This window comes from Eutrema salsugineum, unplaced genomic scaffold, assembly GCF_000478725.1.
Source record: "Eutrema salsugineum unplaced genomic scaffold, Eutsalg1_0 scaffold_8, whole genome shotgun sequence".
NCBI classification, from domain to species: Eukaryota; Viridiplantae; Streptophyta; class Magnoliopsida; order Brassicales; family Brassicaceae; genus Eutrema; species Eutrema salsugineum.
In genome coordinates this window covers 3,743,342-3,766,087 of record NW_006256414.1, presented here as the reverse complement: position 1 = coordinate 3,766,087, position 22,746 = coordinate 3,743,342, and the positions used below count along the sequence as shown (strand labels likewise).

Below are 22,746 nucleotides of genomic sequence, written 5' to 3'. Positions count from 1 at the left end.
AGACGTCTAGCCATGAAGGCCGATTGCGTTTCTGATACCAAGTTTGGTAAAGTCCTTTTAAGACGTTTACATAGCAGCTTCGATATTATCTTGTAACTTACGTTACAGAGGCTGATTGGCCTGAATTCCGACATCGCTCTAGGTTTGTCTGTTTTTGGAATTAAGCATATATTAGTCTGGTTAAGTCTTGAATCAAAGGATCCTGAGGCAACAAAAATCTTTGAATAATTTTACAACATCTTGGCGGATAACCAGCCAGAATTTTTGATAGAATTTACTCGTCATGCCATCCGGCCCTGGTGCTTTGTCCGGGTTAATATCGAAGAGCACTTCTCTGATTTTTTCTCCGTCGGATCCTCCAAAAGTAGTCAGTTTGAATTTTCTGAGACTTTCTCGGAAATGTATCGGAGTACGGTTTCCGGGTCCTGTGGTTGTGACGAAGAAAACAATTCCTGGAAGTATTGGCCAGCCACTCGCTCTATCCCACATGCATTTTCCACCAAACGTCCTTTGCTATCTTTGAGAGAGACTATACGATTTCTAGCTCGCTGTTGCTTTGTGAGGGCATGGAAGAATTTGGTATTTTTATCTCCTTCTTGATGCCATATTTCACGACTTTTCTGCTTCCAATACATTTCTACTTCTCGAAGGGCTGCACATAGCATCCTCCGGATTTTTTCAATGTCCTCGAGGGTCAAGTTGTCGTCATCTTGAACCAAATCAAGTTGAAGCTTCAATTCTTCAATTCTTTTCTCCAAGTTAGTCTGGAGAGATTTTTTCCAAAATGAGATGTTTTTCCAGCATTGTGCTACTTTTTGATGAAAATCTCGGCGTGAGATTTCATTAAAAGAGCCCCATCCTGAAACAACTGTCTCTTTAAATCCTAGTTTTCCAATCCATCTTTTGTTGAAACGGAAGGACTTTTTCTTTCTTTTGTTATCCATTTTGATCAAAGCTAAGACGGGCTGGTGATCAGAACCCCAAAGTTTCATATATTCCACAGAAGTATGGGAAAATTTTGAAAGCCATTCTTCATTCCCGAGAGCTCTATCAAGGCGGCATTTTACTTTGCCTGAGCGTCTTCTTCCCACCCAGGAGAATGAATTTCCTTTATATGGAAGATCCAGCATCCCACAATTATCTATCATGGTGCGAAAAGGGATAAAGGAAAGTTCAGATCTTCTCCTTCCACCCCGCTTCTCATGGTTCCCGATAATCTCATTAAAATCCCCAATCATAAACCAAGCTTCTTTCCGAGTTAAGCCTATTCTTGTTAGTCGTTCCCAAACATTCTCTCGGTTTTTAATAACCCGATCACCATAGACGAAAGTCATAAAAATTTTGTGTCCGACTAAACTTGATTCCACATCAATCAAATGCTCATCCGAATAGTGAATAGAAACCGAAGGTTCATCCATATAAAACAGGGCTAGACCGCCGCTTCGACCTCTCGGTTCAACGGTACAAACATGGTCATAGCCAAAATAAACTTGCATATCTTGTAAAAAACTACGGTTGTTCTTAGTCTCTGATAAAAATAAAAAACGAGGAAAAAAACAGTAGTGCAATTCTTCGAGGTGTTCCTTCGTCAGGTCGGCATCCGCGCCCTGACAGTTTCAACCTATCACGTTCATTTGGACCGGTTAGCTGGTTTATGGGCTCCTCCCAAACCAGATGATGAAGGCTTTGATTTCTGGGCCTTTGCAGGCTTGTCTCCTTTGTACTTGTCTTTTTTTCCGTCATTTGGGCCTGACCCTGGAGGGGGGGGGGGCTTATTTTTTCCTTTGGCTTTGGGTGAGATGCGGCCCATCGGGAAGCTCCTCTTCTTCAAAGAAACCCCTATCGTCGCCGGTGATCTTGGAACCTTTGGCTTCTTCCCGGCCGACTTACCATAATCCCCGAGGCTGGAATCGATTCGCCCTCAACCGAATTAGGCGGGGTTCTCCACCATGATGCCCTCAGCTTTAGCGGGATAGCCTCCTCTTGATCACTTATCTCGAAATCCCGGGTTTTTTGCTCCTCCGGGATCGCATCTTCACCAAGGAGGTCATCGCCTTTCAGAAGCTCCTCCAGTTCCCCCTCGTCTAACAGGTCAGAGTCATCCAGCCATTCATCTTCTTCCGCAATTCCTTCAATGAAGTTAGAAGATATCATGAAATCTGGATCCGCCTGAGTCTCATCCTCCATGATATCGTCCTCAACAGGAGAAGGGATACACAGACCTTCAAGCTCTTCGCCTGCAGACGCCTCGACAAAAGATTCAAGGGTGTTAACCTGATTCTCGTCCTCCTGCATCGGAACCTCATCCTCCTGCATCGGATTCTCATCCTCCTGCATTGGTTCCACAGCTTCCTCCTCTTCTTCTTCTAAGGTCTGCTCATACCAGCTTTTAGAGTTAAAGATTTGCGGGTGAAAAATTCCTCCAGTGGAGTCGGGTTCAATTAGTTTAGGTAGGAGCCGAGACTTCATGGTTGTCAGGTTCAAACAGGAGAGCTTTCTTGGCAGAACTGCCTGCTTCTGAAGATTCCCCAGCTTCACTAACTCTGCTGTTTGATTTGCTTAGAAAGTTTAAACGGAAAGGCCGACTTTTCACATGATCAGGGGAAATAGGGCCTTGCTTCGCTTTGGAAGCAGAATACCGTGGAGGGTCATCAGAGATTGTTCTCTGGGAATGAGAGGATTGTTTCGAATGATGTTGATATTCCGGTAATGGAGGTTTTCCGGATAGAGGGAATTTCTTAGTGATGTAAGGATTCTCCTTGCCTTTCCCCTTCTCTCTCACTTTTTCTTTTTCTTCCACTTGCGCTTGCTATTCGCAAAAGATTCCTCATACCTCCTTTTGCGGTAAACATTTTCAGCTTGATGAGGGTGATCTCTGCCTCTGTAGATTTGTTCCTCCTCAGGGACATAGCGTCGTTCAAAGTGACGGGCTTCAGATCGGTAATCTCTACTCGGCTCAAGTCTATTCCATACACTTGCACTTCGATTATCATCGTTTTTCCTCACCTCAGTATCTCGTGGATCCCTTCTATCTTTTTCACCAGCTCTCTCTTCATTTGCAGGGATCAGGATGCTACGGTTTTCAGCAAGGTGGTTTGCAGCAGGAGCTCTTTCACGTGTCGGGGCAGAAATCTGGCCGGCTTGTCTGCACAGGTGGAGGATATCCCTATCACGGATAAGATCCTCTCTCAGAGTTTGGTTCAGGTTACGTTCAGCTTCCCTTTCCTTCATATTTTCTTTCCTTTGATCTTCTGATAACAGGGGACAAGATCTTTCATCATAAGAGATATGCCTACACGTGAGACACCACCTGTCCAGCCGTTCGTATTTCATTTCTACCCTGACTAGTTCGCCAGATTGGAGCCGAGCTTTTGCGGCAAACTTCAGAGGTTCATCGGCGTTGAGAGAGACTTGTACTCTGGCTGCACGAGCATCAACCGCCGTCACCCTTCCCAAACGGCTACCAATTGCTTCGAAGTTTTCTTTCAGCCAAAAATGAGTTGGAATACCAGAGATCCAAATCCAGAAAGTCATGTTATTGGGGAAATATTCACCAACGTGCGGGATCCAGCGTTCAAGGGAGAAAGACCATTTGGTAAAGTGGCAAGGTCTCTTACTGAGGACCTTCAAGAGGTCGGCTTCAGAGTCAAAATTGAACTGGAATCTGGAATTTCCCAGATCGATTCCATGAACTCTTCCCTCAACATCCCAGATATTGTGGCGAGGCATGAAGGAGATGAGGGCCTCGGTGCTTCTGATTTCGGTGTTAAACATACGACCAACCAAGCTTCTACTGAATCTCGCAATGAGGTGGGAGTTATCGACATGTGGAAGTTCGATAATTTCTTCATCATCTTCATCCAAGTGAGTGTTTTTAACTAGAGCTTTTGGCCGATCCATTTTGAAACAAGCTAAGGTAAAAGAATGTAGGTTGATGATCTTATCAGGACGACAGAGGATGAGGACAGGGGTAGGCTAAGAAAGAGGCGAAATCCAGTGAGTATCTTAGCTTAAGCTAGAGGTCTTCAAACATTACAGGAACAGGCGAGAAAAAGTACTTCCCTTCTGGGTTGCTTCTTAAGGGTAGAGATGGTTTCCCTTTTGAAACGAGATGTAACTAGCAGAGAGCAGTGGACGCGGAAGGAGGGAGCGCGGAACAGAGAAACCATTCTTTAGAAGCTGCAGGACGTCAAAGTGGGTCTTGAAGTCGACAAAGAGAACTCTTGTGGGTGGAGACTTGTAGAGGGGCCGAGAACTTTGACTAGGGGGTCAACAGGTCCTTACAGCAACCCGAGAAGGACCGTTTGTAGCGGTAGCAAGGAGGGTTCATGGCGTTTTCCGGCGACAAGAGAAGGAAAAGAGAGAAGAATCAGTTATTTCGGGTAAAAAAGAAGGGTTTTAGAAAGGTAAAAGTAGATCTGAATCATTTTTGGTAATTCTCGAAGGTTGTGTCTGGGAGAGAAATTTTAACTCATGGATGTTATTCGATGCAAATGACAACCTCTTCTAAGTAGAGTGATTAAGTGTTGAGTTTGTTTTTTTTTCACAACTGTTGAATTTATGATATACCGAGTATTTTTTTTGATGCATGGACTGATAGACAATGGGAAAAAAGTGTAAGATTAAAATTCCATAATTAGCACAAACTATTGTGTTAAAAATTAGCACAAATAAGACTGTAATATTATTTTGGATTTTCTTTTCCAATTTAGGGTTTTAGCTTTTTCATATTAAAAAGAGATTTTGAGTCATTTTAATATTGAATATGTGCTATTATTAAAATTTTAAATTAATGATGCTATGTTTGGAATAAAAACTTAAAATTAAACCATTTTAGCCATTTTCCCAATATATTTTTCTAATGATGATCAAAGATGTCATAGTCTCTTGCTAAGTGATCCTCCGCCTTCTCAAATATTTTGGACGAGTTTTGTTATCAACAAAAAATTTTAGGACATACGTATAACGTATCTATTCTGTCTAGCTAAAATACAATTTTTGTAAATACGGTTTCTATAGAGAGCAACTAATGTAAATGTTATTTTTTCTCAAATTTAAACGTGTTGTAACTTGTAAGAAATTTGACTGAGAAAGGTAGGCTCAGCTATTTATGTTTTAAGGTCGCTGAAAAACGAAGAACTAGAAAGCTTAAAGAAAAGAAAAGAGAAAAAATTAAAGGCCTAGCCTAGTGGGAGTCTCTTGGGCCTTGTGGACCCGAGTTCTACCTTATGATTTGTCACTCTTCTTAGACCTCCACACACCTAATCAATTGACTCCGAAGTCTTATCAAAGAGACAAAGATGGTCCCTTTTTTAATTCTTTTTTTTTGTTTTCCTAATTTCTTTCTAATCCAATATTAGTTTTGAATAGAGTTAAGTGGGAATACACTTTTGCCAATCAAAATGATTTTGCCAGCTACATCGACAATACCTTCAAACTTTTTCATATTTGGTTTTAGAGAAAACGTATTATATATAGTGTATACTATACTTACTTAGTTTAAAGATATGAAACAGATGTAAGTCGAGAAGATGATGACAATCAAAAGAGAAATACCAAGTAAAAAGAAAAGAGTAAAGAAGATAATTGTTTATTAGAGTATGAATACAGTGAGAAACTTGATAAGTGAAACATAATCCAACCATAAGTCTCAACACAAACCAGAAAGAGCATTTGAAGTTACCGATAAGAGTAAACGCTTACGCAGCTGCTGTGATGTACTCGATTGCCTCCTTGCAGATACCTGTCATTGTTGCTTCAGGACCATACACCTTGAACCAAAACAGCCAGGCAAAAACAGTAAGAATCAAGTAAGCAGATAATGTGTTTTGAGTTTATTATATATATATATATATATATATATATACCTCGATGGGGACACCGATTTCATCTCCAAGTGATCTCATTTTAGCAAGTCCCTTTTGGTAGTTTGGTCCTCCTCTCCTCACAAATATATGCATCCTTGCTGCTTTCAGCTTTGCCTCCTGTTAAAAAAAACAAATGGTTGAAGAAAGCTCATTTATACTTAGTTATTTTATATTCTTTTCTTGCTTTACCTTTTCCTTGAGAGCTCGGATTATGCCATTGAATGTAGCGGCAACATCGGTGAAGTTAGCAATTCCTCCTCCGATTACGAGAGCTCTGCTTTTTCCATCGGGATTCGCTGTAGCACACTGCAGAAATTGGCAAGTATTTTAGTCAGAAGCGTCTTTTATGTTTGGTTGGTTTCAGATGTTTTTATGTGGATGGAGAAAACAAAAGAGAAAAGCATCTTACGTCGATGACGACTCTAGCGTACTGCAAAACCTCGTCTTCTTTGGGTGCTCCACTGTATTCAGCATAATTTCCAAGCTCAGATGCATACCCGAGATCTCCAACCTGGATAACATTTTAGAAGACACCTCAGAGGCTAAGACTTGTTAGAAGAAGAAAATGCAGTTGATTAAGCAGTATGTGTTTTTTCATATAGAAACATACAGTATCGGCGTAGATGACACTTGCACCTCCTCCAGCTACCATAGTCCAAATTCTTCCTTTGGGATTCAGAACGGTGAACTTCAAAGATGCACTTGTCTGCATATACAAAATGGTCAGAAGAGTCATACAGAAACTACTGTTTCTTGAAGCGTCAACTTCTACACAGATTGGTAATGATACCTTTTCATCTAGACCGTGGATGAAGCTCTCTGTGGGGCTCATCACTCTTCCAAATGGCATTGGGAATTCAATGTCGCCCCACCTGAAAAGAGGTTAAGCATATCGCTTAAACACAGGATGGCTTATCATGCATTCCTGAAGCTCTTGGCTTCGAACAGTTGAAAAAAAAGTCAAGAGCCAAACTTACTTCTTAAAGTTTTTGAAAGCAGCGGTGTCATCAAGCTCACCCCTCATATCCAGAGGATAAGGCTTTCCATTAACCAATGCGAAAGGATTCATCTCCAAGAAAGTGAAATCAAGATCTAGTGCCCATGAAAAAATAAGAGAATAATAAAAGCTTCAGTTGTTGGTTAAAGATTTTGTCACTACGAATCTAATTAGATTCGTGTGTAAAATCAGTGACATTTGGCGTACCTTGGAATAGGGTAAAAATAACTTGAATAAAATCTTCAAGTTCCCCTTTGATCTGTACGTGGAAGATTTATGAGTCGAAATTGCAAGTCCAAACTCAGTAGTATGTTTCAATACAAAACTTCAGCTTCAATATACCTCTAGAGGAAGAGTTGCAACAAGAGGTGCACATATCTCAGGTGTCAGGGCGGAACCCGTAGGTACAGATATGGTCTTGACCTTTTAAAAAGTGGAGTCTCGACTCAATTTTCAGCTTTTACGGTAAGAAGTAGTGAAACAGACACTAGGAAGTAAATGAAAACGCATCCAAAGTTAAAATACCTTGTCCCAGTTCTCCTCGATGTCAATTCCTCCGCACTCTGAAAAGCTTATGCTACAGCCAAGTCTATCCGAGACAATATTAAGATAGAACTCCTCATTGTGTGGGATAAAAGGTTCGACGATGAATGTTGTTATGGGTCCTTTGCATCCACTCATCTCTACCTGTAGATGACAGATAGACAAAGCTAAATATAGAAGTACAGGGAAGGAAACAAGGTAAGAAAAAGATGGTCTCAGATCATTAGCAGCCCATTTTAAACAAGTTACCTCTTTTCCCAAGCGCTCTTTCACAAAAGTTGCAACGTCAGCGAAATCTAAGTTCAAGGCAACCAAACCACTTTTGCCACGCTTTCCAAACAACATGTCAGGTTTCACCACCAGCTTCTCGGATGAGAGCCAAGGCTCCTTCTCTACTAGCTCATTCAGATCGGTCTCTTGGTTAATCTACACATATTTCAATGAACGTGTCACATAAAAAAGCTTTAACAACAGAACAGGTAAGAGCACTATACAATTCAGAACTGTAAAGAAAACAAACATCAAATGATGTAGCCGGAAAGAGTCATCGCCAATGTGCTTATGCGATCATCATAGATATATACATGGTAGATCAAGCAGAAGCAAATATCCATTGAGATTCCTGAAACTTATCGAACTAATGTTGCAGGTTTTTCACTTGAAACAGTATTTTTGACAAAATGCTGCAGTTTTTTAACATTACTAAGGGACACTTTCTTAATCTAACAAGAAAAACAAAAAAAAAAAGCATCTTCTGGGTTTTAAACAACTGATTCATTTCGGAGAAACCAATGCACTCAACAAAAGGTTTTAAATCCTGGAAAATTGATCTTTACCTGAACGGATCTGATAGGCAATTCTTTGCCGGAAAGTCTTTGAAAGTGTTCCTTCACCAGTCTCTTTGAGTCGTACTCTCTGATCTTCTTGCGAGCCATTTCTCAGAACGAAACTAGAGAAACAAGACGAGAGAAAAAAACAAATCGATAAATCTCACAGATCCAGCACAATGAATCACACTGGTTTCGCGAACAGATCGCTAACAATTCGACTCGGGGATCTCGCAATCAAACAGCAAAAATATTTCAAAAATGAGCCCAATGACGATTCAAAACACTAGCAAATTTCACTGGATCAAACTTGAGAGGGCAATGTGGAACATCAAATCGACCACAATGGCAAACGAGAGAGACAGAGATAGAGAGTGAGTTTCAACAAATTTACGATACGAAGATATGATTCGACATTAACAGACCTCTGGATTCTAGAAGGATTCGAAGGAGAAAATGACAGAGATCAAAGGAGAAATCGATGGAAAATGGCGGATCTTACCGTTGAGAGTGAAAGGAGGAAGGAGGTAGCTACAGCTTTTGGTAGTTAGCGAACAAAATCGAGACCTCTCTCGTTTCTATTGCTAAGGACCGTATTTATATTTTGAACATTATCTTTTTTTTTTTTCATTTCTTTCCTCTTCTAAATTCTCAGTAACAATCCTTTTTTTTTTAAGTAAACAATTTTTTCTAGATAAGTAAAAAAACAATTTTACTGAATTAATTTTTGTATTTTTTCCATTTTGATCATATTGAATTGAGAAACATGTAAAAAATGCATCACTTAATAAGTAAAACTACTAACCAGTCTTTTTGAAACATTTAATGGTGTTTTCAGATTATTTTACAACTTCCCACTTTACATGTTTTTGTTTTTATTTGTAACAAAATAAATAAAAATGATATATACAAAGTTGTAAAGTTTTGTTTTTAAATAAAGATATATAGTTGTAAAACTCTTTTTTTTTAAAATAAAAGATGAATAGTTGTAAAACCTTGGGAGTTACTCTTCCATCAAGAAGCTGGTGAACGTTCGTCCATAAAAGCTACCTAACTTGTAAGCCAACGTTTCAACTCCCAACCATTTGTTTTTATTTTATTTTATTTTATTTTGGTCAATTGTTTTTTTTTCTATTCAATATTTTTTCTATTAATTCCCGTTAGTTAATGCGAAAAGACATGGTCCATTATAACAGATTACTTTTTGGTACTTCACTGAAATTCCAAAATAAAATTAATTCATTTGAATCTTACATTTAAAAGGTTTTATTAACTCAGATCCGTTCAGGTTAGATTCCAAATAAATACAGATCTATCAATTATTGATTCTTTACCTTTTGTTTTCTTGGGTAAAGCCTCTCATCCAGAGATAATTCAACTTTCTCTGCTGGGCCATTGTCAACATATCAGAAAGAATGTTAGCATCACTTCACTTCTGTTAGGAAAATTATCCAACTCTTTTTCGTGTGATTAAAATAGTTATTAGGAAAGGAATTTTACCAAAGTAGTTTACTTGGAGAAACTCTATGTGAGCATCTCTATATTCTTATTTGAGTAGACATCTCTATATTATTATTTGAGTAGACATCTTTATATTATTATTTGAGTAGATATTTAAAAAATATTTTTATTTTGTAAAATATTATATGATATACCATTACAAATAACAAAGAATAATTAAAATAGGAAAGGTTATAGTTGTTTTTCAATTCTATTGATAATATATGAAAAAATCTTTTTTTCTCATTTAATAAAGTATATTTCTTATTTAATTTCTAAATTCAAAATATGGTAGTTTTTATATTTTTCGTTTCAAATAATATTATAAAATATATTTAATTAAAAAACATGAAATAAGTTTTGGTACAATTAAATAATAAAAAAATCAAGATTAAAAGTTATGCTATTAAAAAGGTGGTGAAATATTTATTACAATATTTTTTACATTTAATTGATTATGTACAAAAATATTTTTTTTAAGTTATTTTTATTAAAAATTTTATATGAGAACATTGATTTTTAAAATAAAAATTTTTTTGGTGAAATGATAGTTATTGAACGGTGGATATTATAATTATTTTTTAAATTTTAATCTAGTAAAAACATGTTAAGTAAACGGGTTAGTTCGATATGAACGAATTATAATTCTTTTTTTTTAATTTTCACCAAAAAATCCCACAATTCCAAATATTAATATTTATAATAGGTAATATATTCAATATACTAAATATTATAAATTTTCTTTTAAAATTAAATATAGTTTCTTGTATATTTATTTATTATATATCAAACCTAAACCTGTGTAAATAATATTATATTATTTTTCATATATATTTAAAAAAGATAAATTCATCTTTTATAGTTATGGACAGATTATAAAAATAAGTTATTAAACAATGTAAATTAGAATTGAATTGATGATTACGATATTATAATATTTTGTATATTAGTTTAAATAATATTTTAGTTTAATGCCAATGGGTTAAAAACAACTTATTTTGCTTTACACGCTTTTAAAATAAATTTATATACGGATTAACTCATTTTATATAATTTAAAAAATAAAATTTTTATACAGATCAACTCATTTTTTAAAATTCACAAAATATGCGCTATATTATTTTAAACTTTATAACAATAATTTTTTTTTTTTTACAAAATAACTGTTTTTATAAAATTATTTTTAAATTAATTTAAAGTCAAAAATATATCCCGCGCTATAGCACGGATTAATCCCTAGTCGTACATATGCTACCAAATACTCCTATTTATACTAATGGTGAGTAAATGCTAGTCCAGTATAATTATTTCTTGAGAAAATTGAAAATATAGGAAAAAAAATGAAGAACATTATCCCTTAATACTTTTTAAGTTTTGGCAATTTCAGATTAAAATAGCTTTTTCAAATACTTTAAATTTTTAGAATACATATTTATATCTAATTATAAATTCTAAAAATTTCAAAAAGAAAGAAATATCATTCAAAAATTCGTTTTATAAAATAATAATATATAAATTTTAGTTTTAAACATATTCCAGAAAACGTGTTTTATAATTATAGTGTTTTATAGAATTTGTTTTTTATTATTTGGTCTATTGTTGGAGGTAAAAACCGCACCTCTGGTTTTCTCTGATACAAACCGAGATTGATATCATTAAACCAGGTTTACGAAAGAAGTGTACCAAAAAAACTGGGTTCGAAGAGCTCCCGGGCCGAACTAGGCCCACGGATATTGAGTCGGCGGAACTTCCTAAAGAGAATCAGAAATGTTCTTAGAACCGAACAAAAAGGAAAGTCCCGAGAGAAATAGAACGTTCTCTCAGTCCTATATCGAAGAGAAACCTTGTATAAACCGACTTAGAATACATATATAAAAAGAGAGGAATCAACACCAGAAGACACAAGAAAACCCCGAGAGACCTGGAGATTAAGAGCAAGAGATATTCAGAGCATCTTAGTTTCCTTAAGTCTCAATTCGTTTATCATTATCTAATAAACAAATTCAATTGTATTTTTCCGATCTGATATTAATAAAACCGAGCTTCGATCTAGATTGTTTAAAACTCAATAGACTGGCTCTCTCCTTCCTTTGGCTGCATCAGTTGGTTTTCTTTTTCTTTTTGCCTTTGCTGCCTTCACACCTTCTGGATGCAGTATTGATTCATCTCCTCCATGAAAATGCGAGCTACAAGACTGTGTAGAACCATAATCTTTCCTTCTTATTTTAGACTGTCCATTTCCTGAAGTTGGACACCATTTTGGATCATGTCTAAGCTCCCTCCAAGCATGTTCCAATGTGAAATTGGTATTGTGATCATTCAAGTAAATCTGGTTTGCAAACTTCAAAATGTCATTATCGTTTTGCCCACTTGATCTCTGAGTTGAAGCAGCCTCAAAGCAACCCACAAATTTGCATAGTTGCTCATTTATCTTCGACCATCTACTCTTGCATTGAGCCGGCACTCTCTTTTCCATTTCAGCTAGCTTACTCCTCGATGCATAATAAGCCGCAATTCTTTTCCAGAATGCCTCTCCTTTCTGCTCATTCCCAACTATGTGATCTTTACTTGTGTTAAGCAAAGCAGAAATGAGAACAAGATCTTCTATTGGAGACTATTTTCTTCTTGACTTTCTACCCTCTTTTGGTGTGTTTTCATCTTCTTTGGCTGTGCTTTCATCATTGGACCATTGAGTTCCAAACACTTGGGTTTCTGATTCATCAATGTTAATACTTGGTGAAATGCTCTCATAAAGACTCGGTTGAAGGCTGTTTGGGTTTTGTTGACTGTTTAAAAGGTTAAGGAAGCCAAAGTATGTATATGGATTCGTAGGATCCATATGTGTCCTCAATGGCTTTTTAAACAAGATGAGAAGAGAATGATAAAGGGTTTTTTCTTGAGTAAAAGAGAAGGTTATTTTTCAGTGTTGTTTAAAGGAGAAAGAAGAAGCGAAGGAGGAACTGTTTTAGCTTGTGTTAATGGAGGCTTAACAATGAAGAAGGGAGAAAATGTTTGTGTTGTTTAAAGAATAAGAAAAGAGAACCTTGTGTTGGTGTGGTTAGCTTTAAATGTATTCTTAAAGGTGTATTGTTAGCTTTAAGTTACACCAACAACCTTGTGTTGGTGTGGTTAGCAGTCACTGTTATACTAATTTCTTCACCTAACCTCAAACAACAAAGTATTGACACATTCAAGCATTCAATCCTTTTCAAACTCATACCTAACACTAACTCTAATCCGCAGACTCATTCATTTTCAAACTTATACATTCTCTAAAACTAACCATCAATCGCAGAAAACAGAGCATCCATCAAAGACTCAAACCATCACAACAATAACCATATACATGATAACACCTGATTTTGACCATTTTTATGGATCACTTTAATGTCTTTTACGGGTGTTTTTACTCCATTTTCAAAGGATTTCTATGTTTTTGGATTTTAAAAGACTTTTCAGGTAATTTGGGATAAAGATGCACAAATTAGAACAAAAAAACTCTTTTAGATAAATGCAGACCGTCAGAACTCTCATGGAGAGACGAAGACCTTCTCATCGTCTGATCACCCTCAAAATTGGACAACTTATAGAAGAATCAACCAGCTTTCACATGCATTTGGTTTGGAGACATTCCAAAGATTAGAAGATATTCCATTTTCCCCGGAGACACTCAAAGACGGCCAGTAAGTCATGCGACCGCGGCCACCAACCTATCCACCGCGGTCACAAGCTTCACGACCGCGGCCAGACCTCTATTTCCCATGGCCACGCTACTCCCGACCGCGGCCGGCCAACTCCGATTAAAAGCCCATATTTCTAAAGTCTAAAGTCATTTCTCTGCTTTAATTCCAGAACCCTAGAGACCATGGAGTATTGAAGACTATAAATACTTGTCATTTATGTAGTTTTTAGACAACACCTTCATACTTTTACAAAAACCCTTTTTCCTTCAGCCTTTTTATGCGATTTTTAGAGAAGATTGTTCAACTCTGAGTTCTTCAATAGAGAAGCTTTCTTTCATCTCTTTTCTTTACTGTTTTTGATTGATTTTACTAAAACCAATGATGATGTCGACCTCAGCAATGTCTGAGTAAATCCCGAGTTGGGCTTAGGGTTCCCGAAAAGGGCTCTCATAATCGATTAAGACATCTAGGTTTATAGATCTGGGATTTTAACTTTGTTCTCTGTTTATTATCGTTCTTATTGCATGTATGCTTGATTGATCACCTCGTATCTGATATAGATAGTTAGTGTTGCGAACGTTTTCATTAAGTATCAGACCTAGAATGAAACAGGCGATTTTCCCGTAGGAGTGGAAACCTACCTGCGGCGAAATCGTGAGTACTGACGAGTCCTGTACAGCTCTTGCGTTCTCTCCCTTCCAGGGCCAGAGTGGAAACCTACTGGTCAGGGTTGCGAGAAACAGTTGTTTATGATCACGACAGTGACGTAGTCATACCGCCGTACTCTAGCTCTAGAACCCTATATTTTGATATCCATCAATCCCAATCTATAATCACTTGTATTGAAACCGATTATGATCCCTGTAGAGTTCCCAAAAGCGCAACGTTTTTAGCCATAGTTTACAAACCAATCGATTTTTACCAAGCTCATTTAGATCTGCATTTCATTTGCTTTAGTTCGATATTCTGCTTGCTTCAATTGCCTGTCATTCGATTTTCTATTTGCTCTTTAGGATAGATTTATTTGCTTTCTTTAGTTTCATTTAATCCGTGACAAACAACCAACCTCTAAAACCAATCTAGTCTAGACATAAAGTTAGAAACCGCAGAAGAATACCAGACACACAAATCTCTGTGGATTCGATTCTTAAGTACTACAACTGATTAGCTGTGCACTTGTGGCTTTCATTTGTTTTTATTAAGGATAAAACTTGTTCCCTCTCGCAGTAGTCACATCAAGTTTTTGGCGCCGTTGCCGGGGATTTGTTTCGCTGCCTTTGTTATTTTTCTTGTTCTAATTTCTGTTCTAGACATCTAATCTCTAGTTCTTTCTTAAAGTTTGCTGAATTATCGTTCCCTTCTTTTGTTTTTCTCTGAATTGCATGAATACTAGGCGTAGACCTGTGGAAAACATTCCAATTCTAGATGAGATAGACAGACACGAAAGAGTACTTTAAAGACTTAGACGAACGCAAGGAATGGCCGACGACGACCAGCCTGGAGATCCTGTTAACCGAACTTTAAACATGGACCAAGATGGGTCCGAACATAGTGAAAATGAAGGAAACGATCACAGAGAAGGTGATCATTGTCGACAAGATGGAGAGGAGAATGAGGTTCCTCCAAGAAACCCTCAAAACCGAGAGAGAGAAGAACGTGAAGACCATTATGCACCTATCAATGCAGCCGATGGTAACAACCAGGAGATGCAGCTGAATGGGTGCGTTAACGGCCCTGTTCAGAAAGCAAATCAACACCGAAGACAAGTCAGGAACCATTGCATAGCTGATTTCGATGCACCTACTCAGAATTTTTAGAACCGATCCGTAATCCAAGTACCATTTCCGAATCGGAATGAGTTTGAAGTCAAGCCTCAAATCATCTCTTTGGTGAAACAAAACCAATTCCATGGAGTTCTTTCTGAACTTCCAATGGACCATATCGAACTATTTGAAGAAATCTGCAGCATGATGAGGACAAACCAAGTTCCAGTAGGCTATTTAAAGTGTAAGTTCCCTTTTTCATTAGCAGATAAAGCTCACCGTTGGTTGAAATCTTTGCCTGCAGGATCGATTACTAATTGGGAAGAATGTAAAACTGCTTTTCAGAACCACTTCTATACTAAGTCAAGGTCAAACTTGCTGAGAACCAAGATCTCAAGCTTTCAGCAAGGACCGACTGAACCTTTCTATGAAGCCTGGGAACATTTTAAAGAATATGAACGTAACTGCCCTCACCATGGATTTCCTGGATCAAGCCTGTTGAGCACATTTTACCGAGGTTTGCAACCAAAATACAAACTTTCGCTTGATACAGCTAGAAATGAAGACTTTGGACAAAAGATGATAGCACAAGGAAGATCCCTCATCGAAAATTTGGCTCAGCCCAATAGCAATGATTGTCCTGAATACGATTGCTCGGCAAAGCAAACCAAAACAGACAACAAGGAGATAACCGAGTTGAAGAACATGATGAGCCAGCTTTTGAAAAGCAACAATCGCCCAATCCATGCTTGTGAGACCAACAATGGCGCAGAAGACGAAGTATCTTATGATATCAATCACATTAATCCAACCTTTCAAGAAGAAGAAGTGACTATGTAGGAGCACAGGCACCGTATCCAAATCGTTTCAACAATGGCTTCAACAACAACTTCCAGAATGCAAACTACAACAATCTCTCTTATCGCAATCCAAATGTGGAGAACCCTCAGGATCAGCATTACCCACCGCAGCAGAGATCCTCCCAAAAAAAGTTCCAAGGTGGAAATTTCGGAGGGACATGAGCTTATCAGCCGCGACAGCCATATAACTATCAAGGTACGGGTTTTAACAATTAATTTGTACAACAGCAAGGAGTCACAACGAATCAGCTAGCTTCAAAAATCGGGAGACTTGAACTGTCCATCCAACAGCTTGTTATGACAAATGAGAAAGCATCTAAAAACATGAATGTGAAAGTCGACTGCATGTACAATGACCTGAACGGGAAGTTTGAAGCTTTATATTCGCACGTCAAAAAGCTAGGCGTACAAGTTGCACAAACAGACGACTCTATGAAGAGACAAAGTAAAGCTCTTCCCGGAAGAGCTGAAGATAATCCCAAGAGATTCTACAATGTCATAACCACGCTGCCCGAAGAAGAAGCCAGAGCCGATGGAAAAGATGAAGAAACCCCAATCTTTATTCTACTCTACAAAGATGTCGATGCCAAGCAGCCACCATTCAAGGTACCTCAACGTTCACCGTTTCAAAGGCTTACAAAAGCCGACGACCCGGGACATTTTGTTTTCCAATGTTTCATTTCAAGAATCAAGTTCACAGACTGTCTATGCAATTCCGGAGCCAATGTCAACATTATGTCAAAGACATTTGCCGAAAATATTAGGCATAAAAACTTTAAGGACTTCGACAGTCAAGGTTATCTTTGGAGATTCATCTCAAAAAGATACTGAAGGAGCGATTCATGATCTACAAGTTCTAGTAGGAGACAAGATTGTTCCGGCAGATTTCCAATTTCTGGAAATGGATCAAGACAAGGAGAGACCACTCATATTCGCTGTCCTAGACGATTTTTCAAGTAAAGGAAATCGGCCAAAAGAGAATGAAAAGGAGAAGCCGAGAGCTTTTGCTAAGATCAAGATCATCATTCCACCAGATGCAACAGAGACTAGAGAGGACCAAATCCAGGAGCTGATCGAGAACACAAAAAGAAATTTAAACAACGTTAAAGTCCGAAAGAAGAGTAAAAGAAAGAAGATGGCTCCTCAAGGAGAAGAAGTTAAACCTTCAGAGACCGGAAATGATAAAGGCACATCAAGTGGAGTGCCATTTAAATCAGCCTGATCTTTCATGCCTACGTCGAGGTAAACGACTTAAAACAAAAGCGCTTAATGGGAGGCAACCCATTTAGGTACAATTTCTTATAGTTTTTTTTTTTCTTTTTACAATTTATGTTTCCTTTTTCTTTTAAGTTTCAAGTATTTCTATAAAAGAAAACACAAAAAATCAGAAAATTTTAAAAACCGAAAAAGAAGGAGAGGTTTTTAGCTGCTCGGCCCGGCAGAAACCTGAAAGTTGGACGTAGACCGCAGGAAAATGGGCCGCGGTCGCGACCAACCGACCCGCGGCCAAAGCACCATCGATGGCGGCACCTTGAATATGACTGCAGCTGACGATATCTTCACCGCGGTCGTGCGTCTCCTGACCGCGGCCGTTGGTCGTTGAGACGGGACCTCGGATTTCCGCTGCTTTTCAAAGGTTCCCGGTGATTACCGATGATTCCCGGAACATTTCCGAAAAAGCTCGTTAAGATTTTTCGTAAGTTTTAAATCCCCTGTTGCGTACAAGACAAGAAAGGTAAGTTCCCGTAAGCTTTTGAATTCTCGAAAATTTCCCGTTTTTGCTACAAAAACGCTTTTTAAAGAAAGAAAACACACTTTTTGGATCAAAACTCCTTTTTCTGTTCTCTTCCAAAAGACTTGGAGATTTAGGAGATAAAACATATTTTTCAATTCTTAAGCTTTTTAAGAAATTCTTGGCCCAAACCTCACTCTTCTTCAAAGCTGATTTCAAATCTATCATCAAATCTCTCTTTACAGCAAGGTATGAAGCTCAAACTCGCCATTTTTAATTGATTTTAGAATTTAGGGTTTTCTCAAAAAGCCCAAATCCTGGTTTATTAGTGGTGGAAATAGCTTAAAAAATAGATTATCCTTCTAGGTTATCTGAAAATCGATTTTAACACTTAGCTTAAGAGGAATTGAAAATTTTGAAATTTGGATTCTACATGCTTTGTAAAAAACGAATTTGGAACAGCAAAATTGATGGATTTGATCAAGTCTTGTGTGATTAGTGATTAGTATTAGGTAACCTATAGATTTGACATGGAAGTTGCTCAATAAAACCAATTCTTAGAAGACTTCTATGTTGAGAACATCAAAAATCCGAATCTGGTCATGAAGTGCTCGATTTATTTGATTTAATATGAATTATGCTTGCTTGTGGTTTTAAATAATCTCTTGATACTATGATTAGTATACCTGATCATTAATGTGTTAAAATCAGCATCCATATTCACTTTTTTTCCAAGAATCATCTTGTCTTGTAGGAAAAATGGAACGGACCAAATTCCGAAGAAGCCGTCGCACTGGTGACAGCTCTGAGGAAACTTCTGATGATGTACTTTTGGAGAGTACATGCTGAACCAAGCCATACCGAGAAGAAGAAACTATGTGATGAGGCTGCTCCAACACTCAAGAGAAACACGAATGATTCCCGAGCCACCACAGAACAGATTCGATATATTGGGAAAGAGATCAACCCGAGAGTGGACTATGCAATGCGTTTCAAGAAGCTGAATATCAAACCAATGCCCTGCATTGATTATCATACACTCGAGATGCTTGGGATTAGAGAAGATGTAATCTAGTACATCAATGCACTTAAGCTGAGACCCTGCATGGAGCTGAACCTTCCAACTTATGCCGAGCTAGTCCACGAGTTCTTAGCAACTGTCACCCTTCACCACACGAAGAGGAGGAACCCCAGAGCATTTGACGGTATTTTGTCGTGCTCTATCCGCGGACAGACCTACTCACTCATCATTTCTGCACTTTGTGAAGCTCTTAAGCTTCCATACACTAATGGCATTTACCTCGAAGAAGAACCTGATTTTGACTTATGGAGAGAGATGGGTCATGGCGTTTATGATAGCGAGAGATCCAAGTCAGCACTTCTTACTCATCCAGCAGTGAGAGTTGTGCACAAGCTCTTAGCACACACAATTTTCTCTAGAGCCAACATAGGGTGTGTTTTGAAGACCGAGCTCATTACAATTCAGATGCCATTTATGGACGACCCACAACTTGCCTGCTTTACCTGGATCATAGCACAAAACATGGTGAATGTGAAACATGATTTACATTGCTGCGAAGACGCTACTCCAGCTTATGGGAGCGCTATTACAGCAATACTACAGGCTGTAGGATTCGACTTCTCATCTGATGATCCACTTCCCGAAGTCTGGTATGACCTTCTCTATTTCTCCCCCGATCACTCTATCTCTCGTGCCATTTTCGATCCTGACAGGTTCGGTTACAAGTATTGCACTGGCACCGAAGAACACCGAGTCTGTTTACCTGCAGCATCAGTCCCGAGATTGTGTAACGGAGGACGTCCGCGATGGACTCCAGAACCTGATGAGTTCTTACCCTCTGTGACTCGTCTACCATTCACCATTGGGCAATACATAGTGGCCACGCAATGCAGCTGCAGCACGTGCTCACTTTCAGACATCTGTTTCGACAAGCCACACTTTATTATTGACATCGTCTCACACACATATTCTGATCTGGTGCGCAAGTCGAGAGGCAAGGACGACGCTTTGAGCACGTTGTCACCTTCCTACAGGAACAACACCATTTCGAAGCAGACACATCGGAGGATGAGTGATTGATCAGCACTTCATTGTCATTTGACAGCCATCACGGTTCTATCATCATTTTCTTTTCTTTTCTTTTATCTTATTTTATTTTCGCTTTTATTCACCATCTTCTCACCAACTTTTTCACACTGGGGACAATGTGATTTAAGTCTGGGGGAGGATGTCTATCCATACTAATCATTTTCTTGCTTTGCTTTCAAAATTTCAAGTACTTTTTAAATTTTAATATGTAACCTATTCGACCTTAAGTATTTTTCAGGAATGTTTGACACAAAACTGTGATGATTTAGACCTGCACGCTTCTACACTACGCATGATAGCTCATTTGTGGTTAGCACTAGACTAGGCGGTAGCTAGAGTACTTGCACTACGAACTCCCACCAGAGAACTTCTATTCATGGAGATTCTTTCTGACAGTATATACTAGCTCATTTTATTTGACCTTAATATTGATATCTAATTTTCTCATCATTGATTTTAGGCATGCATCGAGATATATACATCTAGGAGGTCTTTTACCCTCATTTTTACTACTCTTTGTCGTCTTAGATGGCCAGTTCATCTTTATCTGGTACAATACCCTAAACCCAAACCCTTGTTTTCAATCCTCATGCATTCTCTCTTTTGTTTATATCAGCAGATATTGTGCAAAAACGTCGGAGAGAAGAGGAGAACGCAATTTTCAGTCACTCACGAGGAGGACTGAATGGAATTGGGAAGGAAGAGTATCAGAAACCTTATTAAGCTTTACAAGACTGATTTTTATTGGTAATTTCTTGCTCTCTATGACTCTATATCTAAAGGTGTTCCCTCTTTCAAAAAAAAAAAATATGATTGAAAGAGAGAGAAACAAAAAGCCTAATAAGTCTTAGATTATCAAAATTTTTGGAGCCAAAAGCAACCACTATTCGTTTGAAGAGCTATGGTTTTGAAAGGTTTACAAAAATCTAAGTCTGGGGGAGTTAGGAGAGAACCTGAGGAAGAAGACCATAAATCTATGGCAAGAAGAAAGTGACTGAAAACTGTGGATATCAATAGCTTCACTCTCTCTTGCGGTTTTGCATAATATCTTGCATCCTCCAGATCTTTAGGTAATCCATAAACACTTTAAGCCTTACCCCTAGAATAACCCTTTTGACACCTAGCCTAGATTGCCTTGCTTATACTTTCTTTGATGAGAACCACCAAAATTTTTAATGAATGTTAAGAGCTAGTTGACCAGAAGTTAGATCTTAGTGCAATAGATTTCCGCATGACGGATTAACGGACTAGTTATGCCCGTATTACTAGTGAGAATTTTCTAGGCTACTCCCGATTGATGCATAATGATTGATATTGGTCTAGAAGCTTGGTCTCTGAGATTTTGTTTAGTTCCTGCGTTTTCAATCCTCTCACCGACATTTGGCCTTTATTTTGTTTGAGGACAAGCAAAAGACTAAGTCTGAGGGAGTTAATAACACCGGATTTTGACCATTTTTATAGATCACTTTAATGTTTTTTACGAGTGTTTTTACTCCATTTTCAAAGGTTTTCAAAGGATTTCTATGTTTTCGGATTTTAAAAGACTTTTCAGGTAATTTGGGATAAATAGGCACAAATTGGAACAAAAAGACTATTTTGGATAAATGCAGACTGTCAGAACTCTCATGGAGAGACGAAGACCTTCTCACTGTCTGATCACCCTCAAATTGGCTTATAGAAGAATCAACCAGCTTTCAAATGCACTTGGTTTGGAGACATTCCAACGGTTGGATCTCAAGATATTCCATTTGCCCCGGAGACACTCGAAGACGGCCAGCAAGTCACGCGACCGCGGCCACCAACCTATCCACTGCGGTCACAAGCTTCACGACCGTGGCCAGACTTCTATTTCCCGCGGCAACGTTACTCCCGACCACGGCCGACCAACTCCGATTAAAAGCCCATATTTCTAAAGCCCAAAGTCATATCTCTGCCTCAATTCTGGAACTCTAGAGACCATGGAGTGTTGAAGACTATAAATACTTCTCATTTAGGTCGTTTTTAGACAACACCTCCATACTTTTACAAAACCCTTTTTTCCTTCGGCCGTTTTATGCGATTTTTAGAGAAAATTGTTTAACTCCGAGTTCTTCTATAGAGAAGCTTTCTTTCATCTCTTTTCTTTACTTTTTTTTATTGCTTTAATTAAAACCAATGATGATGTCGACCTCAGCCATTTCTGAGTAGATCCTGAGTTGGGCTTAGGGTTCCCGAAAGGGGCTCTCATAATCGATTAAGACATCTAGGTTTATAGATCTGGGATTTTAACTTTGTTCTCTGTTTATTCTCGTTCTTATTGCATGTATGCTTGATTGATCACCTCGTATCTGATCTAGATAGTTAGTGTTGCGAAAGTTTTCATTACGTATCAGACCTAGAATGAAACAGGCAATTTTTCTATACGAGTGGAAACCTACCTGCGGCAAAATCGTGCGTATTGACGAGTCATGTGCAGCTCTTGCGTTCTCTCCCTTCTAGGGCCAGAGTGGAAACCTACTGGTTAGGGTTGCGAGAAATAATTGGTTATGATCACGACAGTGACGTAGTCATACCGCCGTACTCTAGCTCTAGAACCCTATATTTCGATATCCGTTTATCCCAATCTATAATCCCTTGTGTTGAAACCGATTATGATCCCTGTAGAGCTCCCAAAAGCACAGCGTTTTTAGCCATAGTTTACAAACCAATCAATTTTTACTAGCTCATTTAGATCTGCATTTCATTTGCTTTAGTTAGATATTCTGCTTGCTTCAATTGCCTGTCATTCGATTTTTTATTTGCTCTTTATGATAGATTTATTTGCTTTCTTTAGTTTCAATTAATCCGTGACAAACAACCAACCTATAAAACCAATCTAGTCTAGA

The 22,746-nt window shown here is 38.1% G+C and overlaps 3 protein-coding genes and 1 non-coding gene across 6 annotated transcripts; all 4 read right to left on the bottom strand.

The window, feature by feature from the left end:
* Positions 1–2,778: 2,778 nt before the first annotated feature.
* LOC112087842 lies at positions 2,779–3,900 on the bottom strand. Its single transcript, XM_024157873.1, has one exon. It carries the CDS (start codon positions 3,898–3,900, stop codon positions 2,779–2,781), a length of 1,122 nt encoding a protein of 373 aa, XP_024013641.1.
* Positions 3,901–5,521: 1,621 nt separating this feature from the next.
* On the bottom strand, positions 5,522–9,678 carry LOC18010329 (ATP-citrate synthase alpha chain protein 2). 3 transcript variants are annotated; one of them, XM_024148891.1, is made up of 13 exons: positions 9,569–9,678; positions 8,244–8,356; positions 7,657–7,833; positions 7,390–7,551; positions 7,207–7,287; positions 7,072–7,123; positions 6,845–6,959; positions 6,658–6,739; positions 6,478–6,573; positions 6,277–6,378; positions 6,057–6,173; positions 5,868–5,984; positions 5,522–5,771 (listed from the first exon to the last, which is right to left on the bottom strand). In XM_024148891.1, the coding sequence occupies exons 2-13, from the start codon at positions 8,340–8,342 to the stop codon at positions 5,700–5,702; spliced, it is 1,272 nt and encodes a 423-aa protein (XP_024004659.1). In that variant the 5' UTR covers positions 8,343–8,356; positions 9,569–9,678; the 3' UTR covers positions 5,522–5,699. The 3 variants fall into 3 exon arrangements, with proteins under 3 accessions (XP_024004659.1, XP_006392112.1, XP_006392113.1); XM_006392050.2 differs by lacking the exon at positions 9,569–9,678 and adding an exon at positions 8,737–8,869; XM_006392051.2 differs by lacking the exon at positions 9,569–9,678 and adding an exon at positions 8,660–8,709.
* A 2,121-nt stretch (positions 9,679–11,799) lies between these two features.
* On the bottom strand, positions 11,800–12,210 carry LOC112087841 (glutathione S-transferase T3-like). The gene has a single exon (XM_024157868.1). It carries the CDS (start codon positions 12,208–12,210, stop codon positions 11,800–11,802), a length of 411 nt encoding a protein of 136 aa, XP_024013636.1.
* Positions 12,211–15,555: 3,345 nt separating this feature from the next.
* On the bottom strand, positions 15,556–15,662 carry LOC112082355. Its single transcript, XR_002897017.1, has one exon. It is a non-coding gene; the product is annotated as a small nucleolar RNA R71 (small nucleolar RNA).
* Positions 15,663–22,746: the final 7,084 nt, after the last annotated feature.